The sequence below is a fragment of the Pipistrellus kuhlii genome, unplaced genomic scaffold (assembly GCF_014108245.1).
Source record: "Pipistrellus kuhlii isolate mPipKuh1 unplaced genomic scaffold, mPipKuh1.p scaffold_m20_p_20, whole genome shotgun sequence".
Lineage (NCBI taxonomy): Eukaryota > Metazoa > Chordata > Mammalia > Chiroptera > Vespertilionidae > Pipistrellus > Pipistrellus kuhlii.
Window position 1 is genome coordinate 5,587,723 of NW_023425516.1, and position 22,195 is coordinate 5,609,917.

The 22,195-nt window shown below is 49.9% G+C and overlaps 1 protein-coding gene and 1 pseudogene across 1 annotated transcript; both read right to left on the minus strand.

Moving 5' to 3' along the window:
* Window positions 1–147: 147 nt before the first annotated feature.
* VPS26B (VPS26, retromer complex component B) lies at window positions 148–21,684 on the minus strand. The gene is made up of 6 exons (XM_036449755.2): window positions 21,079–21,684; window positions 12,532–12,688; window positions 8,582–8,746; window positions 4,464–4,639; window positions 2,772–2,914; window positions 148–2,378 (listed from the first exon to the last, which is right to left on the minus strand). Exons 1-6 carry the CDS (start codon window positions 21,299–21,301, stop codon window positions 2,232–2,234), a joined length of 1,011 nt encoding a protein of 336 aa, XP_036305648.1. The 5' UTR covers window positions 21,302–21,684; the 3' UTR covers window positions 148–2,231.
* Window positions 9,934–10,034, minus strand: LOC118725773 (annotated as a pseudogene).
* Window positions 21,685–22,195: the final 511 nt, after the last annotated feature.

A 22,195-nucleotide genomic window follows, 5' to 3' on the forward strand; every position in this document is an offset into this window, starting at 1 on the left:
AGTCGCATGCTGGTCTGGAACGGGTGGTATTAGGAAAGTGCCCATCCCTGTTCACAGAGCGGGCAGGCGTCTTGCTGTCACAGTGGGATCTGTCTTCCTGGGTGAGGTGAGACAGCGCTAAGGCAGAAGAGACCACAGAAGCTGGTGGACCGTGGGCACGATGCCTCCGGGCACAGGGCTTCCTTTAATCAGAGAGACGACTGAAACAAGCGCTCTTTTTTTAAAATACAGCCACTGAAAAGACGATACATTAAGAAACATGTAAACACGGCAGCTGCTTAATTACAAGGTGCACTGCTTGGTTTAGTACCTATGCACTCCTAGGCGTGGAGACCTGTGACGGGGGGACGGACGGGAGCCTCCCCTCACCCCCAGTGGGGCACATTAGTGAAGAACGAGGGCGGAGGAAGAGGAAACGCAAGGTCTAGCTTGTGCACAGGTCCTGAGAGAATAAAAGCAAATTCTATCTTCTAGTTCTCCCAGAAGAAAGAGTTAAGATGGTACAAAAGTCGGAGGATGGATGTGTGTTGTCTGTGGGGACGCAGAGGAACTGTCAGGTGCTTTCCCGCTAGAACAGCATCCATGGGAGGCACGCCAGAGCCTGGTCTCGGGCTCTGCAGAGGCCAGCACAGCCCACCTCCCCCACACACGTCGTCCCAGCCTTGCAGATCCAGGGACAGCCTGTTCCCAAGGGGACTGTCCGCTGGACCGAACTCGGGGCCCGGCCCAGGGAAACCACCTCACCCTCCTTGGTGCTGCCGCCCCCAGTCAACCTCGAGCGTTGGCCCAAACGCCTTCCTGGTCTCTTTCCTGATCTTCGGGCCCGGCCCAAAGGCCCACGGTTATACTGAAATTTGAAGACGAGTCATCCCCATTTCCCACACTGACTGAAAAATGACACAGGAACCAACAAACCCCTCTGCTTGCCAAATTACAGAGCCCCGAGACCACCAAATGTTGCCCTTTTGGTCAGTGGGTCTGCTTGTCTTCCAAGAAGGGACAGGAGGCCAAGGAAGGAATTCCTGGTCATTTCCAGGTGAAGCAGGAAAGGATGTCAACCCTGTTCCTGCAACAGGCCCGGCGGGAACCCTTCTCTAGAGGAACAAGAAGAAAAACGGCAATGGTCCTCAACCCTGGCCAGTCACCTGGGGGCGACGGGATTTGGCAAGCCGGTTCTGAGGCTGTGGCAGGTCCTGTTGATTCCTCCTCGCCCTCCCGAGGGTTAGGTGGGGAGTGAAGGGGCATGGGCAATAGTAAGAACAAAAGGTCCAAGTGTTTGAAAGCCAGCCCTAGTTCTCCAACTAAATGGAGAGCAAGGAGTAGAGGATCCACACTTAGGGAAGCAAGGGATCAAGGCCGCTTCCTGGGATCTGTTCTTAAAGGAAACATGTCCCTGTTTCAGCTTGTGGGCTGGGCACACAAAACAATACCCCAGAACCACACAGCCCCCAGGACTGACGGGAGTGACATGGGAGTCAGGCAGCTCCATGCAGTGTTGACCCTGCTGCCATCCATACGTGACAATGACCCCAGGGCGTCTCTGAGCCACAATTTTTCATGGGTGAGGGGACAGTCAGCTAAAGGCCCTTCCACAGGCTCCGTCTCAGGATGTTACTGACAAGAGTCCAGAGAGGATGGAGAGGAGAGTGTCTGGGTCCCAGCAGGGAGGGAAAGGCCAGAAGGGAGGTGGCTTGTGGAGACTTCAAAGCACCACATCCCAGACTCCCAAAGAGGTAGCTTCCTAATCTCGAGTCTCACCCTGGCCACTTGGGATGGGGCAGGCCCAACTCCTGCCCCTCCCTCAGGGACGCAGAGGGGAGGACAAGAGGTGACTACCCAGGGCCCGTTGGCAGCTCAGACTCCCAGGGACTGGTCAGTTCCTGCATCAGGAAGCCAGAGGCTGGGCCGAGGACGCTGGCTGGCACTGTCTTCCTATGCGGCGTGAGGCAGCCCTGTGCGAGGCCCCAGCGGAGGCTCTGTCCCCAGAGGGACACTCGCTTCCAGGATGCTACTTCTCTCTACTCCGCCAGCTGCGGAACCCCAAGGAGAGTACCTCCTGGCCCAAGCCCCCAAGGGTCTTCAGAAAAAGAATTTAAGTCAAAAACATGATTTGTTTTCAGGTTGCAAGTAACGGGTCAGCTGAGCTCACACCATCCTCCCCTCCCCCAGCCGCTGGTGTCTGGTAGATGGGGTGCCGGGTGGGAGCCCAGCAGCTCCTGGGCCCTGGGGGCCTACTGCCGGCAGTTGTTGTCAGACAGCTGGCTGGGGGTCCGCACTTCACCCAGGGAGGTCGTGCCCTCGAAGCGCTGTGAGGCGATGGCTGCTTGGTGGGACATGCTCTTCCGTATGATGTCACCCTTCCGCCACAACACCACTTCCTGCAAAATTGGGAGAGGGGCAACATGATGGCATGAGAGGAAGGCATTGGGTTGCCCGGAGGCTCTAATGTTCTCTGGGCGAATCTTAGGCAAATCCCTCTCCCAGCAAAGATTGAGGTGTCCCACCTCCGTCCCAGGGAACTCTGGATGCTTTGGGCTGGAAGGCAGAGTGGTTGTGGGGTTGGGCCGAGGAAGCAGACTCTCGCTACCTATGGGAACCCTCGTTGCTATGAGGCTCTAGGTGACCCGTTTCCACCTCTGGTACACTAACGGTGGCATGGAGACGCGTGCCATGCTGCTTAACCTGCCCGACAGGAGGCTGATCTTTGCAGAACGACGCCCTCCTGTTCTGTCGCTAGGCCCCCAGGAGTCGGGTGGAGGTGCCAGCCTCACCTGCTGTTTGAAATATCGCCGCTCCTCCTCGTCGATCAGCACCAGGTTGAGATAGTAGCGCACGGAGAACTTCTTGTTGATGTCCCGCATGGTGGGGGTGAGCTCGTAGCCCGCCAGGAAGAGCCGGATCGGGATAGACTCTCCTGTAAGGGCCAGGCAGGAATCAGAGCGAGGGACAAGGTGGCCACTCGGCCTTACACAAGTCACTCTGGCCAGTGTATCCCTATGTATCACTGGGCATCTGAGCATGGCATGGAACGCAGGACACTGCTGCCCAGTGATGAGCTGAAGCAGAAGGTGACTGCAATTCCCTTCTCGTCCAGCTGCGCTTCAGAATGTCCTCCCGCTGTCCCCACACAGGACCACGAGTGGCGGTAGGGGTGGACAGCCACTGTCAAACATCTTTTGATCACGTGGAATGTGTCTACTTGCTGGGTTTTCAAGAGCCTACTGTCAAACTCTAGCAAACCCATCGTGTCACCCAGCAATTCCGATGCCACTCCTTCCATCCTAATTAGGGCATGCCCCCAAAATACATCACTAAGATGGATTGGCGGATGGCATAGTGGTCTGGGAACAACATCCTCATTCTAGTCCCAGTTCTCCATGAATAACTAAGTCTGTTGCTTTCCCTGGACCTCAGTTTTCTCAGGTGGAAAATTATGGAAACAAACTACAGATTATTTTAGATCCCCTCCAGCGCTAACATCATGCCTTTCCTAGCATAAGTGGAACAAAGTTAGGGCAGCAGTTGTACTAAGAAAGGCCAAAGCTGTAATGCAGTGTAAAGCTACACAGAAATGATCTTTTCGTTATCCGCTGTTTGGTATGTTTCTCATGGCCCCGTTTCCTTTGTACAAGGACAATGACAACTGGCTCTGCTTGCACAGCTGGTGGAAACTGGAACGCAGGGAGTCTGGAGAGCTCCGTCCTCCCTCCCCCAGGACCTGGCACAGCGCTGCTCAGCATTGTCCCCAGGGCTCCAGGCTGCTAAGCTACGACACTCCTCCTGCGTGGATTAGACCTCGGCATCACCAGGCACTTCTCAGGGAAGGAATATACTCTTCATGGTCCGCTGCAGCAGAGCCAGTGCAGAGCCTAAGTGATTGCTTCTCCCAAATAGTCACACAGACTCCCCAAACAAAGCTCTCAACCCCACCCATCCCAGAAGTAACGTTAGCTCCGGGTGAGCAAAGGAGGAATAGTTCCCGTCCAGTTCCCAGTACTGACTGCAGCCCCCGATGGTGCTGGCCAGAGTATTTATACTTGGTGAGTGAATGCAGAGAATTCATCATTTTCCCAGAGCCAGAACTAAGTAACAGAAGTGACTATTCTGTATTAATCTCTTGCCCCTTAACAGCAAAGAATGTCCGAATGTCAACAGGCAGAAGTTACAATAAATTCAGACCGTGTATGTTAACCAATTTGCAAGCTTTTTGTAACAGGGATAACTCAGTCTCCAGTCCAAGCTCATGATGTGGTCAAGGCAGAAGCGGAGCTTCTCTGGGGGAAGGCAGGTGGCAGGCTGGAGTGTCACAGACTCAGCCCAAGCGTGCCATTACAGCTGAGGAAGTTAGAGGTTAACAGAAATCTCACTTTGGCAGTACAGTCCCTCATGCCCCTCCAGTTTTGTGCGGGGCCTGGAGACAAGGTGGGGGAGGAGGGGCCATGCCATGGGACCACGAGGCTTACCTCTTACTGGCGCTCCATCCATGATCTCATACTTGGCTATCGTGTCGTTCTCATGGTACACGTTGGGGCCTGTGCCCGTTGTTTCCCGCTTGATGATGTCTATCTCCATGTGCTTGATTTTGATTCTCACCAGCAGGAAGTATATCTTCCCCACAATGACATCTTTCAAGTGGTATCTGGGGAACAGAAAGTAAAGAAAAGATGTGTGTATAGCAGTCGACCCTTTGTATATTTCCAGGCCTTTCTGGTCTCAGGAGAGGGTAGTCTTCCCTGCGTGCTGGCTAAAGGTGGGGTCACAGTGCACACTCACCTACATCCTGCTGCAATGCATTACAGCCTAATTTCCTTTATTTGAATTAAAGTAACTTCTGTTCCTTCCATTCTTCCACACACAGCTCAAAGGATATTTCTCCAGTATGTTACATCACCCATTCAGGCTTGCTTACTTTATCTACCTGCTCAATATTATAACTTCTTTTATGTAATTCATATTTGGTTTTTTGTTTGTTTCTTTTATGTTTTTATTGATTTTTAGAGAGAGAGGAAGGGAGAGGGGCACAGAGAGAAAAACATTCATGAGAGAGAAGCATCCATAAAAGAGAAACATCATCGATTGGCAGCCTCCTGCACACCATACTGGGATGGAGCCCGTAACCTGGGCATGTGCTCTGACCTGGAATCAAACTGGTACCTCTTGGTTCACAGGTTGACATCAACAACTGAGCCACACCAGCTGGGCATGCTTCATATTTGTGTATGTTTTTTAGATATCCTAATGTGCGAGAGGCCAGTCCCACAAATGCAGAAGCCAGGTCTTGCTCTTCCTCTCTAAGTCCCATAAATGTCCTTTGGGACCTGGGCCTTGATGGCCTGCAGCAAAGTTTTGTGTGCTACGGACCTGACAGGCCAGGCAGGAGCAGCAGAGCAAGATGCCACATCCTATCCCATCCACCTTCTCTCTGGGCTCTGCTTACAAGGTCTGTGCTCTGTGAGCGGTTGGTAATCTGGCCACGTAGGTCTCTGGTTCAAACAGGCATTCTGGTGGCCTGTGCAGGCACAGTCTTATATCAGGAATAGCAGGCAGAGAGCAAAATCTCCAAACTTGAAGACCAGAGTCATAGAATGTGAGTGTTGGCAGGGACTTCAGAATTTAACCTCCTTATAAGTTAAGAAAAGCAAGTTTGAAGAAGGTAAGTCATTTCACCAGGATTTGAGTAGGGGACACTCAGGATGTGAACCAAAATCCCTAATTCCTAAGCTTATGTTCTCTCCATTATTATTATTATTTTTAATGTTTTTATTGATTTGAGAGAGAAATGGAGAGGGAGAGAGAGAAACATTGACTGGCTGTCTCATGCACGCTTCCTATGGGGGATCGATCCTACAATCCTGGCATGTGTCCTGATTGGGAATTGAACCCGAGACCTCTCAGTGCCTGGGACAATACTCAACCAACTGAGCCACACCAGCCAGAGCTTTCCATTACTTCACAGCACTTAGGCTACAATAACCTAACTGGGAAGACTGCAGATACTTTAAGTAGAGAACCTAAGAATAGTTACAATAGCAGAATGTAGGCCACTGAGCATTTTGGAAAGAATGCTTAGAGAACAGAGATTCTAGGGGTTTTCCAACTTCCATAAGCTGAACATTCCTTTATTCTAAATCAATCTCATAAGAAGCATTAATATGTAAGAGCTGCAGGCTCCCCTCTCCTCTTTCCCTTACCTTTTCTGTGTGTGCTTGACACTGCTAACCTGATGCAAGTCCTTCATTTTCTCAGGAACCAGAGGTACAAACATTTTTAGAACCTTCTAACCCACCTTCGCCCACGTCCTTAGTGACAGAACAGAACCTGGCTCACAGCGCGGCTCTTCCCGTTACGTCACTCAGACCTGTGCTCACAGGGTGGCTGCTCTGCGAGGGCGGGGCCAGATTATGGGAGCGTCCAGTCCTGGACTTCACACACTGACTCTGAGTGCCTTTCACATGCACGGGTGGTCCTGAACTCACTGCTGCCTGGCTATTCTGAGCTCCTGCACGTGGCACTGCCTGCCAGCCACACCCTTTGCCTGGTGGCCAGGGCGCTGGTGGGTATGCACTTTGGTGGCTCCTTTTCAGGAGGGCACACAGAGCCCCAAAAACTGAGAGGAGAAAGGGGAAGAAGTCTGTTCCCTTACATGTACCTTCATGTCCTGTCACCCTATATCCATTTGGGAGGAGGAGCCCAGGCCACTCAGGCCTGCTCTGGGACACGGTGAGCACTTTAAAACCCACCAGCACGCCGAAACCGGTTTGGCTCAGTGGTAGAGCATCGGTTTGCGGACTGAAAGGTCCCAGGTTCCATTCCGGTCAAGGGCATGTACATTGGTTGTGGGCACATCCCCCGGGAGTGTACAAGAGGCGGCTGGTTGATGTTTCTCTCTCATCGACATTTCTAGCTCTCTATCTCTCTCCCTTCTTCTCTGTAAAAAATCAATAAAATATAGTAAAAATAAAAAAAATAAAAAAATAAAACCCACCATCACGCTAAACCCATTATTGGTTTGTGCTCGGTGAGGCCAGCGCTTGGAGGGTACCAGGCTCAGAATGGGGGTGTCTCGTCGCAGGCGTCTTCAAACTACGGCCCGCGGGCCACATGCGGCCCGCAGAGGAGTCTGATCTGGCCCGCCAGGTTTTTTGGGCAGTGAGCGCAGCCGAGGTGTTACAGTAGTTCATATAGTCCGGCCCTCCAGCTCTCTAAGGGACCGTGATCTGGCCCCCACTTTAAAAAGTTTGAGGACCCCTGTTAGGGCAAGGGGGGCTGGGAGGACACTGACCACCTTTCTTTGGTTAGTTCAGTGGGTTTCAGCCTTGGCTGCCCATGACAGCGACCAGGAGGACAAGAAACAATATCCATCCCAGACCAGTACAACTCAGTGAGACTCTGGTTGCAGAAAAGGGGGAGTCCTGATTTGTAAAGCTCCCCAAGTGGCAGGGTTGAAAGTCATAGCTTGTCCTTTTCTTTTTTTTATCCTCACCCAATGATATGTTTTTATGGATTTTGGAATGAAAGAGAGAAACACAGATGTAGGAGAGAAACATCCATTGGTTGCTCCCAGTACATGTCCCACCTGGGGATCAAACCGGAAACCTAAGTAGGTGCCCTGACCAAGAATCAAACCTGTAGCCTTTTTGGTGCACAGGGTGACCCTGCAGGAAGCTGAGCCACATGGCCAGGGTCACAGCTTGGCCCGTTCATGTGAGTGAGGACACTGGAACTTAAATCTGTGGGTTTTGTTTTTTTTGCACCTTCAAAGGGATAAGTGGGAGGCTTTAGCATCCATTTGGACCTGGTGCTTCCCCATTCCCAGAACTCCATCTCCCTAATCCGGGGTGAGGAGAGAGAATAATAAAAGCCACCTTCCAGGAAAAACGAATTGACAAAAGCAGGCAGCAGCGGAATCTGGCCCTCAGACAGGGGACGGCGGCCTGGTCCGGGAGGCATTCCGTGTTTGCACACAAGAGCTCAGTGAGTTTTTCCTGTCCTAGCCTTAGCCCCTAACGCTAATATTAAACCCATCAACTCGTTAATCTCATCAATTTAGATAAATCCATCAACTCGTTAATCCCATTTTCAAGAATGCACTGTGTTGAAAAGAGGCTGTGGTGCCTTTTTGAACTGTACATGGGATTTACAAGCCCTTAAGTATTTTCTTGTTCTAACAGTAAACACGGATTAACACAGAGAAGGCTTCTCAACTTGTCAGTAAAAGTTCTTTCAAGGCCTTCGTGAAAAGGCAGCAGGTACTCTTTGCTGCAATTCATTTCAGTTCAGAGAGGAAGCAGCGGCCTGAGGCGGTGTCTGGTTTCCTCATTGGCCTTCTAAGGGCAACTGGTCACAGGAAACAGATGATAATGGACCAGTATCTGAGGTGATTCTCAGCAGTAGAAGGAAACAGCTGTACTTTGAATCCAAAACCATTAGTCTTAAAGCTAGTTTAGCTTGACTCTGAAAGACATCATAGGCTGTTTAATTTAAGGTACCTTCTTAATTCAAGGGGCTTCCATCACTTTGCGTTCTGATCAGCTTCTATCTCAACCCTCCAAAACAGTTCTTCCACAACCCGGGCACTTACTTGGACTTGTTGTACTCAAACTCAATGTGCAGGCAGTCCTCGATTCCAACCTCCATCTTGATGGAGGAATTCAGCTCCGGGTACGTGCTGAGCGTGTGAACGACAATGTCCATCTCTTTGACAACATCATTGAGGCGGCGGCTGATGGTGGCGCGGAGGAAATACCTGGAGGATATGGGCATGGGGTGAAGGAACACTCCCTGTTTCCAGAGCTTCCTAGGTTCATGCGCCGAACTGACCCACTTGGGAGAGCCCCTGCAGCGGTTCTTATTCCTTAGAGAATTTGCCTGTGTGGACCCTCCTCCCAGAAGACAATGCCCAGATGGCAGTGCCAATTCCAGGGTGTGCAGAGACCCTTCCCAGAACCCCTGTGAGCTTATGCTCTGGGTGGAGAACACTGCTCTAATCAGGGATTCCTCCGCTCTGTATTCGGGGCCATGTCACTCCTCTGCCTTTCATGCCCTCACCGCTCTCTGCCATGTATGTGTGCGCAGGTTTTATGTCCTCAAGGAGCTTCTGGCTCTTTGGGCACAGGAATCTGTCTTACACTCTTAAACTCTTTCCAGCGTTGCCCAGGGGCGCACTGCCTGGCTTCAGCTCTGACCATCCCCGCCCACAGGTCCTGAGCTCCCCTCCAGGGAGAGCGGATCAGCTGTGGGCTGAGCAGATGTTACCAGCAGTGCACCCTGCGTGCCAGGCCTGCATTTCCAATCACCAGGTGAACTCTCACACCTCTCTCTTCTGCCAGTGCTCCAAACGTCAAAGCTGGATGAATCATCCTATCTACGAACCATCTCTTCCTCCAGACAGCCCCTTCTGCAGCTCCACTCACTAGGAAACCCTGTGGATGTCTATGAAGTTCCTGATTTTCTGCCTGTTCCCATCGTGTCCCCGAAAGCAAAACCCTTAGGCCCTCATTCCAGCCTTCTACCAGTTCTGCGTCCACATTCTACCCACCCACCAAATACCACATACTGACTTTAAATTCTTCCAAAAGAACCACTCCCCTGCTTACAGAGGAAAAAGAGCCCGACAATCTTTTCACGTTTCCCCTCTGCCTATGGAGTAAGATACAAGCCCTAATGAGGACTTTACACCTTCTATGCACTGCCCTTAGCTCATTTTTCCTTCTTGGCCTCCTCTCTTTCTCAACAGGAATCCTAAAGCCTTTATCTGATTTGTACAGCAACACCTTCCTTTATCTGCTTTTTTTTTTTATTGTGGTAAAACGAACAAAGGGGTTTGGAGTATGCCACCCCCAAATAAGCCACTCTGGCTCACGCAGGGCTGAAAGGAAGTGAGAAGAAGCAGGTGCGAGAAAAATTCTTGTCCCGCCCCCTTTTTCTTTTTTTTAAAATATGGAACGTTTCACAAGTTGCATGTCATCTTGCCCAGGAGCCATGCCAACCTTCCCTTTATCGCTCCAGTTTTACTACATGTGCTGCCGAAGCAAGAAGGGCATTCTTATCACCAGAGACAACACTAGATTCTCAGCAGCCCGGGGGATTCACAGAGAAATCTATCGCCAGCCTCTCTAAAACCGCCCTTACCTGGCCCATTTCCCCATAGGTTTACCTCCCACAATCAGTCACCCCGAGGAGCTCAAAGTCCTTTTCCTTTGTCTTGTCACTTCTCTTTAATATTAATTGTTGTTTTTCTGGTTAAATGCTCGCATAAGCCCACGTTCTGACCGCCCTTTTGAGCTACTCTCAGTTTCACATGTATGCACAATGCACATGTGAATAAACTTGTTTTTCCTCTTGTTAATCTGCCTTTTGTCAGTCTATTTTGCAGGGCCCAGTCAGTGAACCTTAAGATGGGGTAGGTTTTGTCCTCTACAATATACAGGGATGGGCAAAAGTAAGTTTACAATTGTTGTATAGAAAATAATACAATAATTAATTAGTAACAACATAAGAATAAACTGTTCCATGTATTCATAACTGTAAACCTACTTTTGCTCACCCTGTACATAACATTAAATTTACCATTTTAACCATATGTAATTTGAAGGGTACAGTTCGGCGGCATTAAGTCCACATTGTTGTGCCACCATCACCATCATCCACCTGCAGAACTTTTTTAACTTCCCCAACTGAAACTCTGTTCCCATTAAACACTAACTCTCCACTCCTCCTCCCCTAGGCCCCTGGCAACCATCGCTCTACTTTCTGTCTCTATAATTTGACTTCTCTAAGCTCCTCAAATAAGTGAAAGCATACAGTAACTGTCTTACAACTGGCTTATTTCATTTAGCATAGTTTTCAAGCTTCATCCGTGTTGTAGAATATGACAGGATTTCTTTCCTTTTCAATGTTAAATAACATTTCATTGTATGTTTTGTTTTATCCAGTCATTTTCTTTTCTTTTTTTTCTTTTTTTAAATATATTTTATTGATTTTTTACAGAGAAGAAGGGACAGAGATAGAGAGCTAGAAACGTCAATGAGAGAGAAATATCAACCAGCTGCTTTTTGCACACCCCCTACCGGGGATGTGCCCACAACCAACGTACATGCCCCTGACCAGAATCGAACCTGGGACCTTTCAGTCCGCAGACCGACGCTCTACTACTGAGCCAAACTGGTTTTGGCCAGTCATTTTCTTTATCCAGTCATCTGCCAATTGACATTCAGGGGGCATCCACATTTTGGCTACTGTGAACATGCTCTTATGAATGTGGATATACATACGTCCGTCTGTTTGGAGTCCTTGCTTTTACAGAACAAATTGATGATTGTCAGATGGAAAGGGAATTGTGGGAGGGTGAAAAGGGGGTGGGGCTTAAGAAGAACAAACACAAGTCATGAGGATGTAAAGTAAATAATAAGGAATATAGTCAATAGTATTGTAATAACTATGTATGGTATCAGGTGATTATTAGACTTATTAGGGTGGTCACTTTGTGTAATATAAATGTGTAATCGCTATGTTGTATATGTGAAACTTATATAATATTGTATGTCAACAGTAACTGAAAAATAAAAGTAAAAGATAAAATAAAGGAGAAAAAAATAAAGTCTGCAGCATCCTAAATTCAGGCCTTCAGGTGAGGAGAACAAGCGGATCCTAAAGATAGTACCAAGACCTGGAACCTGGTGTCCAGAGCGAAGGAAAAAGTCTGCTTCATCCCAGTGACGTCACATCACCCTGGGTTACGTCCAAGAGGCTAGAGCTGCTCTGGATTGTTTTTTAAACCCCAAAGCCCCTGGGATCAGTCCCTATCCTCAAGAGTTTCCAAGACTGGAACAATAAAAGCAATCCCATGTCTTCAAATTGTGTTCATTAATCTTTGAGGAACTTGTTACATTCTCTTATCAAACCTCCCAAAAATGGAGCAGGCAGATCTAGAATTAGAAACAAACCTATTATCCACTTTTCTAGTGAAAATGCTGAGGGACAGAGCTCAGGATCACACTGCTGGCCTGAGAACTGGACTCAGGGTCAGTATGTCCTGATGAAAGTCAATTGTTGAACTTGCAGGGATTTTATGAATCAGTGGTTAAACACAGCAATTATTCGCAATTATATAAACTTATAATTGAATGAATTATATGAAAAATAATGGTAATACATACCAAAAATTCATTGTTTCTTAATTATTTTGCTACAATTTTCTGCTCTTGGGGAATTATATTTAGTGTCTCCAAATGTCAGTACTGTTTGCTAAATGTAGTTACTATACATCTCTTCCCACCTGTGCATTCGGGATGTCAGGTTGGTAGCTTGAAATTGGCCATGGTGGGAATATCTATACTACGGAAATTAACAAATGCAAAAGCAGGGGGTTTTCCTCCCAGAGAGACTGTTGCTACCCATTTACCAGCTTACCACTGCTCTCTGCATTCTTCCTTCTCGATACCTTTATAGACTCTGGAAAATGTGGACAGCTTCAGGCCCTGCTCCACGGGGGGGGGGGGCAGTTTCTGGTGCAGGTGGGGCACAACTTACCGCAGCTTCACGTTCTGCCCTGTGTAGGACTCATACGGCTTCTCCACGTGGGTGAATTCAAAGTCGAAGGCCTGTGACTGGGTAATTTCTCCCGGCCGGGCCAAGTCCTTCACCAGTGACACAAACTCGTGGTGGTTCCCGCGGTCATAGTAGAGTTCTGGGGAGAGAGCATCGGCCTTCTCTATGGTAATACATCCATGGTAATACATCTCTATGGTAATACATCCATGGTAATACATCTCTATGGTAATACATCTATGGTAATACATCTCTATGGTAATACATGCCCCGGGCCTGGCAAGGGACTTCATCCCGGCTATGGGCACCTGTCTCCTAAGAGACCTCCCCCCTCAACAGACCAGAGTTTTTCCTGACCCGCTCCTTCCCTGCATTCCTCATATACTGGTCTGCCTCCACCTTCCCCTTTCCAAACACTTCCGTTTTATATAGAGAAATCCCATGGCACAGTAAGAACCTCATATAACCCTGCTCAGGAAAGCAGGGCAGACCTTAGTAAAGGACACTTCAGGGAGACCACTATAAAAAACACCACATTTTTAAAGCACATTTTAAAAAATGCCGAGACCGGTTTGGCTCAATGGATAGAGTGTTGGCTTGGGGACTGAAGGGTCCCGGGTTCGATTCCGGTCAAGGGCATGTACCTTGGTTGCGGGCATATCCCCAGAAGGGGGTGTGCAAGAGGCAGCTGATCGATGACTCTCTCTCATCGATGTTTCTAACTCTCTATCTTTCTCCCTTCTTCTCTGTACAAAATCAAAAATAAAATATATTTTTAAAAAATTGTAACTCTTAAAGCATATTCATCGGCATTTATCACCAATTTAAAAGGGAAGGGAATGGAGTCACAGCACGGCTAACTGGCTTAGAGTCTAGGGTTAGCTGCTATGGGACTGAGCCTATTTCTATGACCTAGAAAATGGGGGTACAACAACTCACTTCATAAGATTTTGTGAGAATTAAAGGAGGCAAGGAAGGGACATGACTTAGAATAGTACCTAAGAGATAGCAAACACTCAAAATATTAGCTATGCCCTAGCCAGTTTGCTCAGTGGATGGAGTGTCGGCTTGCAGACTGAAGGGTCCGGTCCCAGATTCAGTCAAAGGCACGTACTTTGGTTGTAGTTTTCTCCATGGCTGAGGTCCTGGTCAGGGCATGTGCAGGAGGCAACCAATCGATGGGTTTCTCTGACATCAATATGTTTCTCTCTTTCCCTGTCTTTAAAAAACCAATGACAAAATATCCTCTTGGTGAGGTTAAAAAAAAAAAAAATACACACATGTATGTATATGTATATGTATATATATATATGTGTGTGTGTGTGTATATATATATATATATATATATATATATATATATGCTGATCCATGTGGCCAATCTGACAGAGTTTTAATGTTATTACCTCCATCTAAAACAGTGGCTCTAAGAATGCAGTGGGCATCGGAATCACTTAGAGGGCTTATGAAAACATAGATTGCTGGGCCCCACCCTAATCTGATTCAGGGGGTCTGGGGAATGGGCTGATCGCACTGGCCCTAGGACCCCACTTTAAGAAGCAAGGCTCTAAGTTCACCCTCCCCTGGAAATAGTTTTGGTACATTTTGTTGATATAAGTTCATGCCACCCTCTACCTATATTATTTTTAGCCTCTTTGTACTCTTCTATTTAAATATTAACTTCGGCTAGTACTCTACGCACGGTGATTAGAGGTAAGGCCTATATGCCCAGCTTCCCCGCGTCCTCCCCAACCCACCCGGCTGCATGGCAGGCATTTAATACTGGCTGACTACCCATGGCCAAGGGGCAGTCGAGGTCCGCCCCTGGGGTATTTCTGAGCTGCAGGCCAATGCCAGGCTGCACCCTGAAGTAGGACAGACCAAACGGGAAAATGGAGCAGGCAGAGCGCACCGGCCACTTCTGCAGCTGGCTGCGTGGGGATAAAGACACAGGTCCACAGGGAGGAGTGTCTGGGACAACCACCCACACGCCTGGTCCCGGATCTTCAGGACGCAGCAGGCAATCTCTCTCAGGGAGACCTCAGCATCAGGGGATGTGGGGCAGAGATGTATCTGCTCTGGGTCCACCCTGGACAGTGCAAGATCTGAGTCCTCGTAACGATCAAGGTCATCCTGGGTCCAAGAACCGGCTCTCTTGCCTCCCCAAAGGTGGCGGTGGTGTGGTTACGCACACTGCTGTGACATCTGTGTGAATGGACATGGCATTCTGTGATTACAGTTGTTGCTGGTTTCCTATGTAGTTACTCTTTGATCCATCTTTTCAAAAAAATATATTTTATTGATTTTTTGCAAAGAGGAAGGGAGAGAGATAGAGAGTTAGAAACATCGATGAGAGAGAAACATCGATCAGCTGCCTCCTGCACACACTCCACTGGGGATGTGCCCGCAACCAAAGTGCATGCCCTCTGACCAGAATCGAACCTGGTCCGCAGGCTGACGCTCTATCCACTGACCCAAACTGGTTTCAGCTGATCCATCTTATATTAAAAACAATCCACCTTCTCTCCCAAATACTAAATGGAACCAGCAGTGGGCAGCATTCTGTGATTGATTATCAGTGATTGAAAATCCACAGAGTCACTAAATGGGAGCTGACAGCTGCAAACTATGGGGGAAATGGTGAGCAGCCAATGCTAGTTCTAAAACCAGTAATTGTGCTCCGGAATAAAATGCTGTGCAGTGACTAGGTAGGAGCAGAGCCACTGGCCAGCCCACATCAAGGGCTCCCCACTTCTGCTGGTCCAGGGCCACGTGAGCCCTAGTGGATGATCCTGGCTCTTACGTGGGCTCTGACCCCTCAACTGGGGAACCTGTTGCCTCAATTCCCAAGCACTGGATTCCAGCCATCATTCCAGGGCACAAAAGCAGGCGGAGCAAGGCCCCAACATCCATGACCCGTAAGTGGGAGATCCCAGAGCCAAGAGCAGGATAGAAAAACACACAAACGTGATTACACAGCGCAAAGGCGCCATGAGAAACAAGGCAGAGGAGGCCCCGGGAGCCCTCAGAGAGCAGTCAGGCTGCCAGCATCCGAGGATCCTAGCAACGGGCTGCCTGACCCAGCGGGGGAACCTGGCTGTGGCCAGGACCTCTGGCGGCAGAGGGCCTGCCCTGCATAGCGCCATGTTCTGCTTCAGTTCTTTCCTTTTGCACACATATGCCTACAAGCTCTTCTCCCCAATGCCCTGGAGGAGTGATCAGTGTCTGAGTGGGTCTGGACCGGCCTTTCTCATTTGTCATTTAAGAGCTGTTTGCAGTGCTTTGGCAAACACTGTGAAGGCAAAGGGGCAGAAATAGCCCCGTATTTTGCTACTTGCCAGGAAGTTTGGTTTCCTCTGACAGGATTTAAATAAAACAATCCAAGGCTGTTCCAGTGAAAGGTTTGGATCCTAAAGAGGCAGTAAACTGCCTCTGTTTCCCGCCCCCCCCCCTCCCAAAGATGCAGGCACAAGGCATGCCTAGCTCTCCTGGGCCCCCAAGACCCTAGGGGATAGCCATTTCAAGCTAGTGAATTGACTAAGCGGTTTTGTTAAGGTAACTTCCTTGTCTCCAGCCTCTCAGGAAGAAATGGATTTTGCAGGAAGGATGCTTTCATGGTGAAACTTGCCACCAACGGCTGAGGAGCGGAGCTGCCACTTTGGGAGGAAATGGAGCTGGCTGGGCAGCCCAGGCTCATCCCGTGAAAGAAGCTGAGGCTTGCTGCTGGGCCTGGACACAGGTGGTCTTAGAAGAAACCAAGTTAGCAAAGGCAAAAGGACCTGCGACGAGCTTCCTCTTCACCCCGATTTTCCCGCGCACTATTTGCTAACTGGCAACCCCGTTACGATTCGATTCGTGCTGGCCACTCTGCTCAGATCTCCTGGACCCCAGTAAATCTGCCAGGCAGCCACACCCCTGAGCTGCCCGTAGCCAGCCAGGCGCAGCTCTGCTCCAAGCCCTGCCACAACTTATTTAACGGACTACAATCAATCGATTTCATCTCAATGTGCCTTTTACTTAGCATTTCCTGGGTGAGTAAATTGAAATAGAGAAATCCTCTGGAATTTTTAAAGTACAGGCTTGCCTAGTGATGATGAGCTCAGATGCATCCAACGGCAGGGGCCAGCTCAGGCAAGAGTTACACCTAATTCCCCCTTTACCACCCAGAGCGGAACCAATGAGAAGAATTTTAAGGAGAGGACCGGCAATGTCAGAACTGCCTTTCAGTTATAGACGGTGAATTGAAAGAAGAACAAAAACAAAGGCAGGAAAACTAGTGAGGAGACTACTTGCTCCAAACAGAAATAATAAATGCATTAAGAATGAGAGGAAGCCCAGGCCTGTGTGGCTCGGTTGGTAGGATGTCATCCTGTGCACCAAGACTGCCCCTTCCATCACCAGTCAGGGCACATGCCTGGGTGCAGGAGGTAGCCAATCAATGTTTGCTCTCACATCAATATTTCTCTTTCTCTCCCTCTCTCTCTCTCTAAAAAAAAAAAAAAAAAAAGAAGGAAGGAAGGAAGAGAAAGAAAAAAAGAGGGCAATTAGATGTATGGTGGAAGGAATGAAGAGTCTCAGATGATACCCAAATTTCTGAGGCTGAATGGATGCAGGTGCCACAAGCCAAAATGGAAAACAAAACAAAACAAAACAAAACAAAACTAGAGAAGCAGCAGGGCTGGAAGAGAAAGGGATTTCTGGTTTGGGTGCCTCTTTGAGGGACCTGTGGGGTGGGGGTATCCAGGTGGCCATACTTAGCAGGCAGTGAGAAACACAGGCATGGAACTCAGAAGAGAGTACAGGTCAGAACATAGAAAGGATTTGGGAGTCTTGTGAATATAAGAAGCCACTGAAGTCATGGGTGCAGAGATTATTAGAACAAGTTACGGAGTGAGAAAGAGCCAGGAACAAAAGTTACCTCTAAATCGTCATCAAGATAGGACCAAAGGATCCCAGGTTCGATTCCAGTCAAGGGCATGTACCTTGGTTGCAGGCTTCTCCCAGGCCCCGGCCCTGGTCAGAGCTGTTGCAGGAGGCAACCAATCGATGTGTTTCTCTCACATCGATGTTTCTCTCTGTCTTTCCCTCTCTTTTCCACTCTCCCTAAAAACCAATGGAAAAATATCCTTGGGTGAGGATTAACAAAAACAAAAAAGATAGGAACTCTTCTGAGCTGGGCCTGGGCCACTAGGAGAATGGGGCACCAAGGGGTCCGGGTAGCTGTTTCTGCAAGGACCCTGTGCAGAGTCCCTCTAATGAATACACAGGTGGGACAAATATATTTTCTTTTTAAAAAGTAATTCTTTATTGTTGAAATTATTACATACGTCCCCTTTTTATTCCCTCATTGACCCCCCTCCAGCCAGCGACAAATACACTTTTATCAGGAGGAAAAATAAATTAGTCATAAGGATAAGGTTAATTACATAAACCACTTCATTTTCAAAGTATGGAACTAACTCTTCTGATGGAGGAAGGGAGAAAGGAAGGATATAAAAAAGGAAAGAGGGAAGGAAGGAAAGGAGGGGAGATAGAGAGATAGGGAGAAGAAAAGAACCAAAAACTATGCTTTATAAGAAAAAAATTTAAGTTAAAATGGAAATCAATGAGGAAGGGAGACAGAGCCCAATGATATCAATCAACTTTCCTTACCATACGGCCAGATCTCAGAAAGAATCTGACCAAGTTCCACCCACTTCATACACAGCCAAGCAGCGCAATGAAGGAGAAAACCACAAGACCACAACTTCAACAAAATTACTCCCTGGCCTCGCTCTGGTGCCCTGAGGTCAGCGGGCACACTGTCTTAGGTATATGGCACAGAAAACGCCACACTCCGCATGAAGCGCACCCCTCCGACCTCTCGACATTCTCACAGGGCGATCCTGTTATCCTCACCTTACAGGGAAGAAAGCAGCCCAGAAAAAGGCACAGCGTCCCCCAAGTCACAAGGTCAAGTCTGCCCAGAGAGCTCAGGGGCCCAGGAAGTTAGCAGGAGCAGCAATAAAACGTTCTGAGAAAACTGGGCAGGGACGCTATTCCAGGATCCAAGGAGTTAGAGGAGAAACCAGCCGGGGCAGGCACAGGAAGCGGCCCCTTCGATTAGACTAGGATGGGGGTCGGCAAACTGCGGCTCGAGAGGCACATGTGGCTCTTGGGCCCCTTGGGTTTTTAGCAAAGGCCAGCTTAGGAGGACCCTAATTAAGTTAATAACAATGTACCTACCTATATAGTATAAGTTGAAAAAATTTCTCAAAAGAAATTTCAATCGTTGTCCTGTTGATATTTGGCTCTGATGACTAATGAGTTTGCCGACCACTGGACTAGAAGGTCTTGATACCATTCCCCCTGAGCAGCTCCTTCAGTCCTGCTAGGGCAGCAGACATTGCGGTTACCCTTCTGTACTGATTAGGTATTGCCACCTGGAATGGTGGTTCATACACAGGCTAAAGCCGCCTGTCAACGCTGGTATGGCAGAGCCAAAGAATCCATCAAGTGTTAAAAGCTACTACTTGAAAACCCGAACGCTAAGTAGGCAAGGACTTCACTATCTCATATGTGACACTCAGCTGACAATATTTGGGATTCATCCTATCTACTCAGTGGCTCTTTTTTCTTTTTTTATAATATATATTTTATTGAATTTTTACAGAGAGGAAGAGAGAGGGATAGAGAGTTACAAACATCGAACAGCTGCCTGTTGCACACCTCCCACTGGGGACGTGCCTGCAACCAAGGCACATGCCCTTGACCGGAGTCGAACCTGGGACCCTTCAGTCCCTAGGCCGACGCTCTATCCACTGAGCCAAACTGGTCTCATCTCAGTGGCTCTTTATTAGGGGGAGATTTTACCCATTTTTGAGGTTATAGCTAGGGGGTACTTCTGGAATTGGGTGGGTAGAAACGGGACTTGGGGGGCGGGAGGAGGCATTGCTAAACATTCTACACCAAAAAGGAATGACCACGCCCCAAATGTCAACAGCATGCTGTTGAGAAACCCTATGTAAGCTAGAAGCCGGAGAGCAACGGGTAATGCAACTCATTCTTTAGACCCATGGTCGGCAAACTGCGGCTCATGAGCCACATGCGGCTCTTTGGCCCCTTGAGTGTGGCTCTTCCACAAAATACCACGGCCTGGGCAAGTCTATTTTGAAGAAGCGGCATTAGAAGAAGTTTACGTTTAAAAAATGTGGCTCTCCAAAGAAATGTCAATCGTTGTCCTGTTGATATTTGGCTCTGTTGACGAATGAGTTTGCCGACCATTGCTTTAGATCCATTTCCGATACGTAAAAGGCCACACTCATTCTGGATTTGACGTAACGACAAAAAGGTTCCTTACGGGATCAGCTGGTCTCCAGCCCAATTTCATTTTCTATGAAATGCCAGAGGCAAACGGGTCAGGCTGAGCACTGCCTGCGGAGACCTGCACAGGGACCCCCTTCCCCAGGTCCCCCCCACCCCGGGCCAGTATTTCTGGCCTTTGTAAAAAGGGAAACCAGATTCTTCGCTGAACTCTGAGGACCTGCGAGAGCATCTAATGAGCTTTCCCAGGAAGTGCCTCAAAACAGAGTTAAACATGCAGCATGGGGTACAGGGCATGAATTCCCTGCTAGAGGTTTTTCCACCCACAGGGGGGAGTATTCCCTGGGAAATCTGCTCCTGACCTATGGGAAAAACAATGTATTTCAGAAGTGCATGGGAGTGTTTAATAAACAGGAAACTCCAAAGAGCCTTAGAATCGGAGACTAATGCATCTTGACTGGCAGCTTCCAAAACCTTCTGGCAGCGGTTAACTGCCTTGTTACTGTCCAGTTTCCAATTGTTCATCATCATGATTAAAGACGGTGGGAGCATTGAGAAATTTGGACCGCTTAATTTTAGTCTTTGGAGCATCCTTTCTTTGTCTTTAAGGAGAAAACGAGTCACCGGAAAACGAACACTCTTAGAAGCACAGGCTTAGGTAGACAGAAACGCTGGATCTGAAGACTGCAGGGCTGTGCCCTCAAAACACGGATAAGACAGGAAGTTCAGAGGTGAGGTGAGAGAGGAGGCACTGGTGTGCCATCTCTCCCACATCACGTCTAAGAAGCAACAAGAGGTGGGTGAGGCTGCAACCGAGGCACAGACCAGCTGAACTCGGGGCCAGAGGAAGAAGGCAAGGCCACCTGCAGCGAAGGCTGGGTGGGCATCTCGCTCCGAAATCCCCGGAGAGGGCTCCTGGAGACTTTGGTGTGTCTGTGCCATCTGAGCGGCATGTAGAAGGGACAACTGGGCATTCTGGGCCGCGGTGCCGGCCACCAAGAGGGGCCCTGGGCACCGCTACGCCTCGTGGCGCGCTGTCCCTTTGGGCAGGGAAATCGGTAACGCAGGGGCGGCCTCGGGCGGGCCTCAGACCGCAGGGGACTCAGGGCACCGCAGGCCTCGCCGGAGCGGCCCGGGGTCCCGGCCCGAGTGGGCGCCTGGCGCGGCGCGAGGACGTGGGGTGGGATGGGGGGAGGGAGCGGGGAAGGGAGGCCCCAGCCGCCGACTCACCGATTTGCCCGATGAACTCGATCTTGATGCCCTGGTGTTCCAGCCGCTTGTTAGGGTGCTTGAGCGCGAGGCTCACCTTCCCGGAGACCGTCTCGCCGTCGTAGAAGAGGAAATACTTCTCCTTCTTCCCGTCCTCCGTCTTGTGCTCGGCCCGCTTCCGACTCTCCGCATCGTGGAGCACGATCTCCACCTCCACGCTCTGCCCGAAGCCGAAGAAGCTCATCTCGCCGCCGCCGCCGCTGCCGGCCGGGCGCGCCGGGCTCTCCTCCGGGGCTGGGCTGCCCTAAGGGAAGGCCAGCGGGCTGGACCCGCAGCCAGAAGGGGGCGCGGCACCACTGCCCGCTACACCCGGAGGGCAGGGCAGGGCCGGCTGCGCGCCCAGAAGCGCAGATGCGCCGCGGGGCCCGCCAGTCCCGAGCGGGCGGAGATGGCGAGGGGCGAGGGCGGCCACGCAACTCTCACGGGGGCGGTGCGGAGCCGGGGCTGCCCGGCTGCTGCCGCCCACCCGCCGGTGCCCTGCCTGCGGCTCGGGGCGACGGAGCGAACCTGCCAGCTCCTGCGGTGTACGATGCTCTAGCAGCTCCGGAGATCCCGGCGGGGGGCGGGGGGCGGGGAGGAGGAGGAGGCGGCGGCCTTCAGCGGGAGGCTCGGGAGACGCCACGCGCATGCGCACGCCTCTGCCTCCTTAGCCCTTTGCCACCCGGCGGCCGAGCAGGGCGCTCACTGCGCATGTGCAGTGGGCGAGGCGTCTGCCTTTCCCTGAGTTGACATGGCCGCCCCGGCCTCTTTCCAGAACTCGGGCCCACAGGTCGCGTCCAATTAAAGAGACCTGCAGGTGTCCTCTCGCAACGCTTCATGTCCCTGTTTTCCCTCTGTCGTTCTGGCTCGGTAAACGTTAGTCTACCGTCCACATCTGGATACGTACAAACGTTCGACGGCTGTCTGACGGGGTAAAAGGAAGCCCTTGGCCACTCACGCGAAATGTCACTTGACAGGGGGGCAAAGGTGACAGTCACCGTACAAAAAGTCTTGTCTCAAATTCCCCTTAAGGTGCCCTCCCATTGAAGGAAAATGAAGCGGGGAGGGCGCTATTCGAATTTAACTTATTTCTTAATTC

What these genes read in the sequence shown, in the direction of transcription:
- VPS26B (XM_036449755.2), bottom strand. Translation starts at nt 21,301, where the DNA reads ATGAGCTTCTTCGGCTTCGGGCAGAGCGTGGAGGTGGAGATCGTGCTC. An exon ending in GGGCAGAACGTGAAGCTGCG is followed by an intron (nt 8,747 to 12,531) that starts GTAAGTTGTGCC and finishes CATATCCTCCAG; the next exon opens with GTATTTCCTCCGCGCCACCA. An exon ending in GGATGGAGCGCCAGTAAGAG is followed by an intron (nt 2,915 to 4,463) that starts GTAAGCCTCGTG and finishes TGGCCCTTACAG; the next exon opens with GAGAGTCTATCCCGATCCGG.